The 12885-nt window shown below is 39.2% G+C and overlaps 1 protein-coding gene across 1 annotated transcript; it reads left to right on the forward strand.

Annotated features, from left to right (window-relative positions):
• Positions 1-3028: 3028 nt before the first annotated feature.
• Positions 3029-3664, forward strand: LOC131169376 (uncharacterized). The gene is made up of 2 exons (XM_058128597.1): positions 3029-3290; positions 3378-3664. Exons 1-2 carry the CDS (start codon positions 3029-3031, stop codon positions 3662-3664), a joined length of 549 nt encoding a protein of 182 aa, XP_057984580.1.
• The last annotated feature ends 9221 nt before the right edge of the window (positions 3665-12885 follow it).

The following is a 12885-nucleotide window of genomic DNA, read 5'->3' on the forward strand; positions in this document are numbered from 1 at the left end:
CTTCGAGCGACTCAAAGCTCGGGGTCTCCTCCAACCCTTGGCACCTAGACCACCACCAAACCCACTGCCACCCAATTACAATGCTAACCTATATTGCCAATTCCATCAAACTCATGGCCATGACACTGATAGATGTTTTCGGCTAAAACACGAAGTTCAGGACTTGATCGATGCTAAGAAAATAGCTGACCCAGAAAATCGACCCAACACACGCACCAACCCAATGCCCAACCATAATGTTCCACCTCCACCAGGACTTTACATGATTTCCACCACCTCAATTGACCCTGACCAAATTCTCAACCTTATCCAACCTATCCAAAAGCTTGATGAACCTCGATCTGTAATGACAATTGATATTTGGGATAGTTCCAGTGATGAGGAAGGTTTGTTAGATGTTTGGGTTGACTCTGACGGAGAGGAAAAGAGTAGGGTGAGCCACATGACCAAGAGTGGTGGATATTATCCTGATCCACCCATGGAGAAGGACAACGTGAGAGGGAAAGCCAAGGTGTTGGCTGAAGAGGACACAGATGAAGAGGATGATCAGTTCCTTAGGCAATTGAAGAGGACTCAGGCTAGTGTAACGGTCTGGGAATTGCTATTGGCATCAGAAAAACACAGAACCGCACTGACCAAGGCCCTGAGTGTACTCAAGGTCTCCACGGAGATAACTCCAGAAGAGATTGCCAAAGTTGTGCTTATAGAAGATGGGGGTCATATTACTTTCTCTGATCATGATCTCCCAGCTGAGGGGAGAAACCATAGTAGGGCTCTGTTTGTGACCGCCGAGGTTAGAGGGTGGAAAGTGCCTTGTGTGATGATAGATGATGGGTCAGCCATCAACGTATGCCCTCTGAAGATTCTGCCAAAATTAGGAATTTCTATGTCTGAACTAACTGGTTCTGATCTGGTTATCAGGGCCTATGATGATTCAAAGAGAAACGTGATAGGGGTATTCAAGACTATGGTTAAGGTGGGGCCTGTAGAGACCGAAGTTGAGTTCTTGTGCTAGACATCCCCATGACATTCTCCTTACTGTTGGGTAGAATCTGGTTCCATCCCTTAGGTGGAGTCCCCTGTACACTCCACCAAAAGATCAAGATCCCGTATCAAGATGGTATAATCACCGTCAATGCTGAAAGAGATGGGGAAGTAGCTATGCTGCAAGTGGATGGTTCGGTACCACTATTGTCTGCTTTCCAAGTTGCGGGGATCTATGAAGACTGGATGGACCCTAGGGTGGCCACTATGATGAAAGAGATGAAGTTTTTTCCTGGCATGGGTCTGGGAAAACGAGCTAATGGCTTAGTGACTTTTCCAGAAATAAAGGGGAAAATCACTAGATATGGGCTGGGCTATCAGCCAACTGAAGATGAAGAGGAACTAAAGCCCACCAAGTTTATCAGGGAGGGCGCAATTGCATGGACTGATGACCAGTAGCTGCCGCATGTTGAGGAATTAGAACAAGAGGTCAATGTCATCAAGTTAAGGTCTGCTTGGAAGCCAAGCACTTGGACCTACACCCCTAAGTTTGAGTCTGTCTTTTGTAATGCTCATAATAGTGATACTGATATTGTTATTTCTGATGTACTTAATGATGATTTTGAGGCAAAAATAAATAATATGACTAGTCCTTTTGCTTATTTGTTTGATGTTCTTCCTAATGGCTACACGCATAGCATTCATAATCATTTAGAATCTATTTCTGTTAATGCATTAAAATCAATCTCTATTAATTTGGGTACACCAGATGATCCTAAAGACATTAAGTTAGCTGAAGATTTAACCCAAAAAGAAAGAGATAAATTTGTAGCCTTATTAATAAAGTACCAAGAAGCATTTGCCTGGTCTTATAAAGATATGCCGGGAATTGATCGAGACATAGTACAACACAAGATCCCCACAGACCCCAACATGAGGCCAGTAAAACAAAAGAAATGTCGGCTTAGGCCAGAATGGGAAGAAAAGATAGCCCAAGAGGTGAAAAAGCTTATTGAGGCTGATTTTATTGAAGTAATTGAGTATCCCGAGTGGTTAGCCAACATTGTGCCAGTCCCCAAGAAGGATGGGCGAGTTCGGATGTGTGTAGATTATAGGGACCTGAATAAGGCTACTCCTAAGGATGATTTCCCATTGCCTCACATCGATGTACTTGTTGACAGTGCTGCTTGCATGGCCACGTACTCTTTCATGGATGGTTTTTCGGGATATAATCAAATCCTCATGGATTTGATAGATAAAGCAAAGACAGCTTTTATCACTGAATGGGGGACTTATTGTTATAAGGTCATGCCTTTTGGGCTAAAAAATGCTGGTGCAACTTATCAGAGAATGGCTACTATGTTGTTTCATGACATGATGCACAAAGAAGTTGAAGTATATGTGGATGACATGGTAGTAAAATCCCCAACTAGGGAGAGGCATTTTGAGGCATTAGAGAAGTTCTTTCAGAGAGTCATCAAGTATAAATTGAGACTGAACCCTAGCAAGTGTGTGTTTGGGGTCACTTCAGGCAAACTGTTAGGACATATGATCAGTAGGAAAGGGATTGAGGTTGACCCAGATAAGGTGAAGGCAATCCAGGAGATGCCAGCCCCGAGAACAGAAAAAGAGATTAGAGGTTTCTTAGGCAAATTACAGTACATCAGTAGGTTCATAGCTAGGCTCACAACTACCTATGAACCAATTTTTAAGCTACTAAGAAAGAATCAGCCAGTGGTGTGGAATGAGCAATGTCAAGAGGCATTTGAAAAGATAAAGCAGTACCTGAGCAATCCACCAATTTTGTCACCACCCATACCTAGCATCCCTCTAATCCTCTACCTATCAGTGGAAAACATGGCCCTGGGGGCAATGTTGGCACAAGAAGTAGAGAATCTGGAGAGAGCCATCTATTACATCAGTAAGAAACTCCTTGCTTATGAGGAGAATTATTCACTAATAGAAAGAACACATGCATGTAGTATGGGCAACTAAGAAGTTAAGGCACTACTTTCAGACTCATCGAGTTATTGTAGTATCCCGGATGGATCCTTTAAAGTACCTATTTGAAGTACCGACGCTAGTTGGAAAATTGGCCAAATGGTTGGTCCTATTGTCTGAATTTGATATTGTGTATGAGACTCGAAAAACCATTAAAGGGCGTGTAGTGGCCGAATTTCTTTCTGAAAATCCAGTTAATGAAGGGGAAGAAGTCGAAACAGCCTTCCCGGATGAGAGTCTCAAGCTAATAGAGGTCCAGCCATGGAAAATGTACTTTGATGGGGCCATGAATAAGAGCGGAGCCGGTATAGGGGTAGTTTTGGAAGCACCGAATGGAGAATAATTGTTAATGTCAAAAAGGCTATGTTTCCCAACCACTAATAATATTGCAGAATATGAGGCTTGCATTTGTGGCCTGGAGGCATTAATAGCTGTTGGGGCTAAAAAAGTGGAGGTGTTCGGAGATTCAATGCTAGTGGTTTCCCATGTTAAAGGTGAATGGGAATTGAAAGAAGAAAAGTTGAGGCCATACCTGGAGTATGCTAAGAAACTATTATTTAGCTTTGAGGAAGTGACAATGAAGCACATGCCTAGAGCTCAGAACCAGATAGCTGATGCTCTAGCCACGCTGGCATCCTTATGGGAGAAGGGTGATCGGTGTGACCACAGATTATCTTGATGAGGAGTAGAATCCCATGCTATGAAGGGTTAATAATAGCACATTTAGATCTAGAAGATGAGATGAAATGGTATGAGGACATAAGAAGATATTTAGAGGTAAGAGAATACCCACAGTCAGCCAATAGTAGGGATAGAGCTACAATTCATAGATTAGCCACTCAGTTCACTTTGGCTGGGGGGCAACTCTACAAAAGGTTCTTCGAAGGACTATTGCTCTTGTGTGTGACGAAAAAGCAGTCTGAGCAGATAATGGAGGAAGTAAATGCAGGAGTGTGTGGTCCTCACATGAACGGAAGGGTATTAGCAGGTAAAATTTTAAGATTGGGCTATTACTGGTCTACCATGGATACTGACTGTGCTAAATTTGTGAAAAGATGCCATGAGTGCCAAATCCATGGGAATTTGAATCACCTACCGTCCAGTGAACTCTACAGCATGACTTCACCGTGGCCATTCTCAATATGGGGCATAGACATTATTGGGAAGATTTCTCCCACGGCTTCTAATGGCCATAGATTTATCATTGTGGCAATTGACTATTTCACCAAGTGGGTTGAAGCTGAATCTTATAAAGTAGTAGGGGCTAAGCAGATAAGTAAGTTTGTGAGAAAGAACTTGATTTACAGGTTTGGGGTACCCCATGAGATAGTATCAGATAACGGCAGCCAATTCAAAGGTGATTTCTTAGAATTAATTACCGAATTCAAGATTAAGCATCACAAGTCCTCACCATACAGGCCACAGACTAATGGAGCAGTAGAAGCAGCAAATAAGAATGTGAAAACCATTCTGAGAAAAATGGTTGAAACCTATAAGGATTGGCCTGAGAAACTCCCTTATGCTCTTTGGGGTTATCGCACTACTACAAGAACATCCACAGGGGCAACTCCATTCTCTTTAGTGTATGGGACTGAAGCAGTGCTACCCATTGAGCTAGAGGTCAAATCCTTGAGAGTGATACTAGAAGCTAAGATTCCGAAAAATGAGTGGGCCCAGAAAAGATATGAAGAACTAGCTTTGATTGATGAGAAGAGGATGCGAGCCTTGTATCATATGCAGGCTTATCAAAGGAAGATAGCAAGGGCCTTTAATAAGAAGGTGAAGCCAAGAAAGATCAAAGAGGGAGACATGGTTTTGAAACAAGCTCGGCCCATCCCTTTTGATCCAAGAGGAAAGTTTAAGCCAAACTGGGATGGTCCATACATAGTCAAAAAGATCTTGTCGAGGTCTTTGTAAGAATATCGCACTGGATGGGAATGAATTTCAAGAACCAGTCAACTTAGACAAGCTCAAACGGTACTTTGTGTGAGATAGGCCCGCTAGGCTGAAAATTTATAAGAGACGGTCTAGGCAAAAATAAGGGTCAAAGAAAAAAAAAAGAAAAGAAAAGAAAAAAAAAATGCTAGATTGAAAACCTGCAAAAGGCAGTCTAGGCAAAAGGAGAGATGAGAGAAGATTTGGATGGAAAACCTGAAAAGGTCATTATGCAGGTTATAAAGCTTATTTCTAAGTATGGAAGGTTAGAAATTTGGCAAAACTAAATGTAAGAGGGAGTAATGGTGTACCTGAATAAATAAAGAAATTTTTATTGCATTGACTAGGAATGGGTTTTATTTAATTATGATCGTGAATGTTTGTGTCTTGAGGGATACATCAAATGATTAAGTAATTGAACTGCGTTGTTTTGATTTAATCTATGTCTTCTGAGCATGACAATATAGGTGCTTGATATGAATGTCCTGGTAATTGTCTAATTTCAAAAAAAAAAAAAAAGGGGAGCTTGCTAGGTGGAAAACCCGGAAGGGCCACTTAGGCAAAAGTTAGAGCAAGCCCGCTGAGATGAAAATCCGAAAGGACATTTCGTGCAAAAGTTAGAGCACAGAGAATGGAGTTCATGGAAGAGAAATGAGTCAGCGAGAAACCATGGGGGAGAGAAGAAAAGAAAAATCAGAGAGAAATTGTATTGTGACCTTAAGGAAGTCTTTTTGGTGAACAATTCTTCTAAAAACTTGGAGGCTAAAAGAAAGTTTTTGTAAAAAGAGGTCCTCGAGAGGACTAAGTTTTTTTAGAATCTCTAGCAAAATCAGCATGCCCATGATAGGAAGTAGCATACAAGAAGCACAAAAATCACAAAAAGAGTTATGAGACCTAGTCATCCTAATTTTTCAAATCATGAATTAGATATTTTTTGATAAGTCCTTAGACGTTGTTTAGGGCGCATGACATAGTTGTGTAAGGCATAGAAGAATATGCATCAACATGTCACCTGTGGATGTGTAAGGCATAGAATAACATGCATCACCACAGTTTCAATTGTCGAACTACGAGGGGGTCTGATTCTTCCTTAGGATAGCGAGGGGGATACGTAGGTAGTTTAGGACCGCAGTCCTAAATACGAACCCACAACATTTCATGACAGATATTTTTTTTTGGTAAGTCCTTAGACGTTGTTTAGGGCATATGGCATAGTTGTGTAAGGCGTAGAAGAACACGCATCAACATGTCACCTGTAGGTGTGTAAGGCGTAGAAGAACATGCATCACCACAGTTTCAAGTGTCGAACTACGAGTGGGTCTGATTCTTCCTCAGGATAATGAGGGGGATACGTAGGTAGTTTAGGACTGCGGTCCTAAATACGAATCCACAACATTTCAAATCACACAGTTGCCATTGTCATGAGACCATAGCTAGTCTCATTACACAGAGTGTATCGACAGAGCAAGATGCACTCAATTTTCACATGACACAGTTATCACTGTTATGAGACCGTAGCTAGTCTCATGACGCAGAGTGTATCGACAGAGCAAGATACACTCATTTTTCACATGACACAGTTATTACTGTTATGAGACCGTAGCTAGTCTCATAATATAGAGTATGTCGACCGAGCAAGATATACTTGATCCTCATAGCCAATGTTTCATAGTTATTAGAAATTCGAGTTTCACTTTGACGAAACTTGAGCAATGCTTTCGCATGGATTTCAACTTTCGCCAAAGTGGGGGGCAAACTGTAGACCCTTATTCTGTGATGAGTATGTGCATTGAGGCCGTGGGAAACCCGATGATGAAAAATTATATGACTGTAAGATGTAATTGGAGGCATTGAGCTGAATTATTAATTTTGTGGCATGATCTTGAAAAAATAAAAATAATAATAAAGTTTTGGGAAAATTAATTTAATTAAATTTAAATAAAATTTTATTTTGTTTAAATTTAATATGGGTAGTTTTTTAAATGGATCTAATTAAGTTTAATTGGGCTCCATGGGCCTAAGAAAGCCTAGTTAGGAATTTTAAATGGGACCCATTTAATTATTTTCTAAAAATTAAAATAACAAAATATCTCTCTCCTCCTTGGCCCCACTCTCTTCCTCACTCCCTATTGGTGCCTTCCATTTTTTCCTGTCTTCGTATTGGTTGAAACACCTCACCCATATCCTAGTCTTATTCGAATTATGCAATCGCAGTTGTTTAAGTCATCTAAACTTTATCACCCTAAGACTCCAAATCCTACCATACCTCTTCCTCATTCCCTATTGGTGCCTTCCATTTTTTCCTGTCTTCCTATTGGTTGAAACACCTCACCTATATCCCAGTCTTATTCAAATTCTGCAATTATAGTTGTTTAAGTCATCTAAACTTTATCACCCTAAGACTCCAAATCCTACCACACCTCTTCCTCATTCCCTATTGGTGCCTTCCATTTTTTCCTGTCTTCCTATTGGTTGAAACACCTCACCCATTTCCCAGTCTTATTCGAATTCTACAATTGTAGTTGTTCAAGTCATTTAAACTTTATCATCCTAAGACTCCAAACCCTATCACACCTCTCTCCCAAAACCCTATAAATACCCTACTAGAGAAGAGAAGGAGAGGATGATGGGAGGAAAGAGGAAGAGAAAATTCAGAGCTATAGGAAATTTAGAGATATTCAAGACTCTTTGAGTTCTTTCTTATTTTTTTTTTCTTTTCTTCAAGAAGATTTGCATACAAGATTTCTATAAGGTCAGTTTTTTATTGTTTTCTTTTCAAGATCTATGCCACACAATATTTTAATTATATGCTCTTTGTCTTCAATTTATTTTATATGTTCATATGGATCATGTAATCATGTTTAATTTGAGGGGATACACAACTCTGCACATGTTTAGTTTCTGTCTCTTTATTTCTTTTATTTTCTTTAGTTTCTTTATTTTTTATTACAAACAAAATTGGTAAATAGCCCTAAGGTAAGTACCAAAGAGGGCATTTGCGTGGAGCTTATATGGAGCTAAACGGGAGTAAGCCAGGGATATCATTGCCATACTAGAAGAGAAGACCTTTTTTTAAGGGTAGCTTACCCCAATGGCAACTGCATTTATCAACAAGTAAGTAGCTCTAAACTTCTCGAATAACCATTGGCATGAAATTGTAGTAATAATAGAACTTTCATTTGATAAATTAAAATTAACTTTGTTTTTAATTTAACTGACTTTTGCATGTAATTAATTTAAATAAATACTTTGTAAATTAAAATTAATCTTGTTTGTAAATTAAACTAATATTGGCATGTAAAATAAATTTAATTTAATACTTGGTAATTGTAAAATAAATTTGCATGTTAGAAATCTTTATTAGGTTGTGATTGTTTGGGACTTATGTGATATTAGAATAAATTACACATGTACATAATTAACTTAGTTCAATTATCCTTAGGGTAACTTGGTGAAAATTAATTAATTAGGTTAAATAGAAACATAGGGTTATTTGAAATTGAATTTGTTTGTAAATTAAATTCCCAATAATAAATTAATTTTAGTCATCTGGTAAATATCATTTAATAAATTAGCAACCCCATAGATAGGAATTACTTGTGCATGAAAATTGTGTGTAAACAACAACCCTTTTTGTGAATTACTTGCGTGTGTAGGATTAGAATTGCATTTTTTAGGATAAAGTTTAATAAAGGAATAATAAACAAGACTTCTAGAAACATTAGTAGAGGACTGGCACTCGAATTAACGAGGTTAGACCAGGCGTAAGGGGTGCATAACACCTTCCCCTTATGTACCCACTATCCCGAACCTAGACATTGGGCTATGGTAATGACGGTTGTGGAAACTCTGCAAGGAGTAAGTTGCCATCCATGACCCTCGGAAGAAACACTGAATATGTCCCGGTTATTACCCGGGTGGCGACTCCTGTCTATCTATGCCTTTGTGGCATAAATCCTTAGTACCGTGGTAGTGTTATGGGAAGACGGTACTTACCGGTGGTTTGATTCTATTAGGATTGTATGAAGTGCATGTCTAGGAAATGCTGTCTAAGGAGGTGGTACTTAAGTGAGACCATTGTGACTCCACCATCTTTCCTGGGCATTACCTGGTGCATTTTATATAATTCTAATGGATGATATTTCGCCTCACGCCCCACCCCTACACTATTCACTGCACTATTCAAGTCAAATTGTTGACTTTCTAAGGCTTAATAGGTATGGGAATTCCAAATTCACCCACATACCACATTTTGGTCACTAAACTTGTTGGTTTTGGTCATTTTCTCAAAACTTTGGTCTTTTAGGCAAAATTGCAAATTTTCGGTTTTAGAGTCCTAAGTTGCACTGTTTCATTGGCCCTTTTACTGTTGGAATTTGGCAAAACTTCCTCCATAGAAAATGTTTCTTATTGTCTTAAGTGTATTCTCATTTTTGGATCACCCCAATTGGAGTTTTTTAGCTCAAGTTATAGCCAAAATAAGATTATTGTTCACGACTGTTCATACTGAGATTTTGGCTCTGGCAGATTTTTGGTCCAACTTTGTTCAGTAATTTGATCAAGTTAAGTTCATAATTTGGCCTAACTTTCTTCACATGAAATGTTCTGCTATGTCTTAGGTTTCCATCGATTCAAGAATCGCCTAAATCCGAGTTTTTTAGAGAGAGTTATAACCCTTCAAACATTACTGCTCAATATAAATTCTGCAGAGTTGCAGGTTTGGTAACTCAACTTTGCTCAATAATTTGAATGGGTTAATGGCATAACTTGGGGTGGTGTTCTTCATAAAAGTTTTAGATCTATACCTTATCTAATTGATGGTAAAATTTCAGGTCAATTTGACCTTCCTAGCTCGAGTTATGACCAAATGAACAGTTACTGTTCATTTAGTCAGTTTGTGCAGTGGCAGCCTGCTCTCATTTCACTTTAGTCAATTGGTTCACTAAGTTTTGGTCAGTTTTTGGGCATGGTTCCTTAATGAAAATTGTGCTCTTTTATGTCTATTTTCATCCCCAATTTGTGGCATATCAATTGGACTTGTAAAATTTGAGTTTTGGTCCTTCAAAGTGGGTTTGGTCATGCTGCCAGCAGCGTGACCATTGGACCTACGAATTTGGTTTTCATTCCAACAATTCCCACACATCTCTTTTGGTCATTATTGACCATTTTTCATCTCACAATAAACCAAAGTCATCATTTACCAATTTCTTAAATTTTCTCCCAAAACCCTAAGGGTCAAGAACCCTAATTCCTCAATTTCCTCAATTCATGAATTCTAAGTGTACAAGTCTCACTTACTTACTCAATCAAGCATGAGTACCTCTTTAATTCTAACAATTTCTATCAAACCCTAATTAATTTCATGCAGACCAACTTTCATAAAGCTTCATACATGAGTGATTTCTTGAGTTTCTATGTAATTTGCTACTTATTCAAGCTCATTTCTATGCATTTTACTCAAATTAAGTTAGAGAGAGGGACTTACTTATTGAGCAGAATTTGTAATTCCAAATCTTCACTTCTTTTTGATCCTTCTTATTTCAAATCTCTCTATCAAAGCCAAAGAGCAAGACCTTACTTTGGTGAGTATGAAATTTGTGAAGGAATAATAGGGTTTAAGAAGCTTAAATGACCATTAATGGAGGAAATTGAAAAGAAAAAGAAAGAGAAAAGAAAGGGGAGCCGGCTGAATTTTTTAAAGAAGAAGAAATTACTTTTCCTTCTAAATTTTTAAGTATTTTAAGTGAAATTTTATGTATTTGACTTGGTCAAAAAAGTTAGAAAATTAAAATTGATTTTTGACATCACAATGATGTCATCCACATGATTTTTCTTTTCTTTTTCAATTTTCTTAAATTTCTTATTAGTTCTTTAATCTAATCCTTGATTCAAAAATTTTTATTTCTTCGATTTTATTGGACAGTTAAGTCAGGAGTCAGCTCTCGGGGTCAATTGACCAAATTGCCCATCGCCGGTTCATCCCGGTTTGCAATTAATTCCATATTTCTTTCGGCTCCCTGACCTAATTATTTGACTGACTTAACAGTTCTTTTTCGGGATTTTCTCTTTTCCACTGTATTCATAAGGGTCCTAAGGACGGCGGCGTCACTTTTTATGGTTCGAAATTTGAGTTTAAAACGACTTCGCAGTCGTTCCCGAGGAGGTCACCCATCGCTGTGACTCTCGGCTCGTTTAACTTCTTATGTTCTGTTTTTCTTATTTATAGTTAACTAATTGAACATTACTAATTATTTGTGTTTATGGCTTCTCTAATTGACTTAAGTGTGGTTCTAATCCCCTTAATTGTCCGGACCGACACCGGTCACCGGAACAGTGAAATATACCAGGCTATGCAAATGGGGGTGTTACAATTCTCCCCCCCTTAAATAAATTTCGTCTCGAAATTTTACCTGGTATCAATCTCTGAACAGCTGTGGGTGTTGTCTCCTCATGTCCTCTTCTCGTTCCCAAGTAGCCTCCTGGCCCGAATGATGGTTCCACAGCACTTTTACCAATGGTATCTGCTTGTTTCGTAGCTGCTTCACCTCATAAGCTAGAATCTCTATGGGTTCTTCTTCATATGTGAGGTCTGGATTCACTTCAATTTCCTCTACTAGTAGTACATGAGATGGGTCTGATCGATACCTCCTCAACATAGACACATGGAAAACATTATGTATCTTCTCCAACTCTGGAGGTAGTGCCAACCGATATGCCAAAGGACCCACTCTTTCCAGAACCTCATATGGCCCAATGAAACGAGGACTCAATTTCCCCTTTCTGCCGAATCTCATAATTCTCTTCCAAGGAGAAACCTTGAGGAAAACTCTGTCACCCACTGCATACTGAATATCTCTTCTCTTCAGATCAGTGTAGGACTTCTGACGATCTGATGCAGTCTTAAGTCGACCTCTGATCACCCCGATCTTCTCCTCAGTTTGCTTAACAATTTCGGGTCCAATCATCTTTCTTTCACCCACGTCATCCCAATACAATGGGGTTCTACACTTTCTTCCATACAAAACTTCATATGGAGGCATCCCAATGCTTGATTGGTAGCTGTTGCTGTAAGCAAACTCAATCAAAGGCAAGTGTGTATCCCAACTACCCTCAAACTCAATCACACAAGCCCGTAGCATGTCCTCCAAGATCTGAATTACCCTCTCAGATTGGCCATCTGTCTGTGGGTGGAATGCAGTACTAAAGTTCAATCTAGTTCCTAGGGCTCTCTGAAGACTACCCCAGAATTTAGAAGTGAACCTAGGATCTCTATCTGACACGATGTATACTGGCACTCCATGTAGTCTCACAATCTCATCGATGTATAACTTGGCCAATCTTTCTAAACTGTAGTCCATTCGGACTGGCAGAAAATGAGCAGACTTAGTCAGTCTGTCAACAATGACCCAAACTGCATCATAACTCTTCTTTGTCCTCGGAAGTCCCATCACAAAATCCATCATTATTCCCTCCCATTTCCATTCTGGTACTGGTAGTGGATGTAACAACCCAGTAGGTACTTGATGCTCTGCCTTTACTTGCTGACAAGTTAGGCATTTGGATACAAACTCTGCCACATCTCTTTTCATACCCATCCACCAGTAATGCTCCTTTAGCCCTCTATACATTTTTGTGCCACCAGGGTGCATGGCAAAAGGAGACTCATGTGCTTCCTTCAAAATGATCTGCCTCAAATCAACATCATTGGGAACACATATTACGCCTCGTGTAGCAAGATGGTATCATCTCTCGATTGAGAATTCGGTTTATTGCCTGCTGACTTCTTCCATCAAATTCGATACTTGATCATTACGGCGACCATTCTAATCTGATCAATCAACACTGGCTGTACATGCCATGCAACTGCTGTCTGCCCATCATCATTAATCTCTAAGCTGGCATGCAATGATCTTAACTCATGTACCAAAGACAAAGGAGTAACCCGTAGACTTGCCATAGTCTTGA

The sequence above is a fragment of the Hevea brasiliensis genome, chromosome 10 (genome assembly GCF_030052815.1).
Source record: "Hevea brasiliensis isolate MT/VB/25A 57/8 chromosome 10, ASM3005281v1, whole genome shotgun sequence".
Lineage (NCBI taxonomy): Eukaryota > Viridiplantae > Streptophyta > Magnoliopsida > Malpighiales > Euphorbiaceae > Hevea > Hevea brasiliensis.

Excerpts from the sequence above, each read along its gene's own strand:
- LOC131169376 (XM_058128597.1), top strand. The coding sequence starts at position 3,029 with ATGGATCCTTTAAAGTACCTATTTGAAGTACCGACGCTAGTTGGAAAA. Across the intron at positions 3,291-3,377 it reads CATGAATAAGAGCGGAGCCG|AATATGAGGCTTGCATTTGT; the intron begins GTATAGGGGTAG and ends ATAATATTGCAG.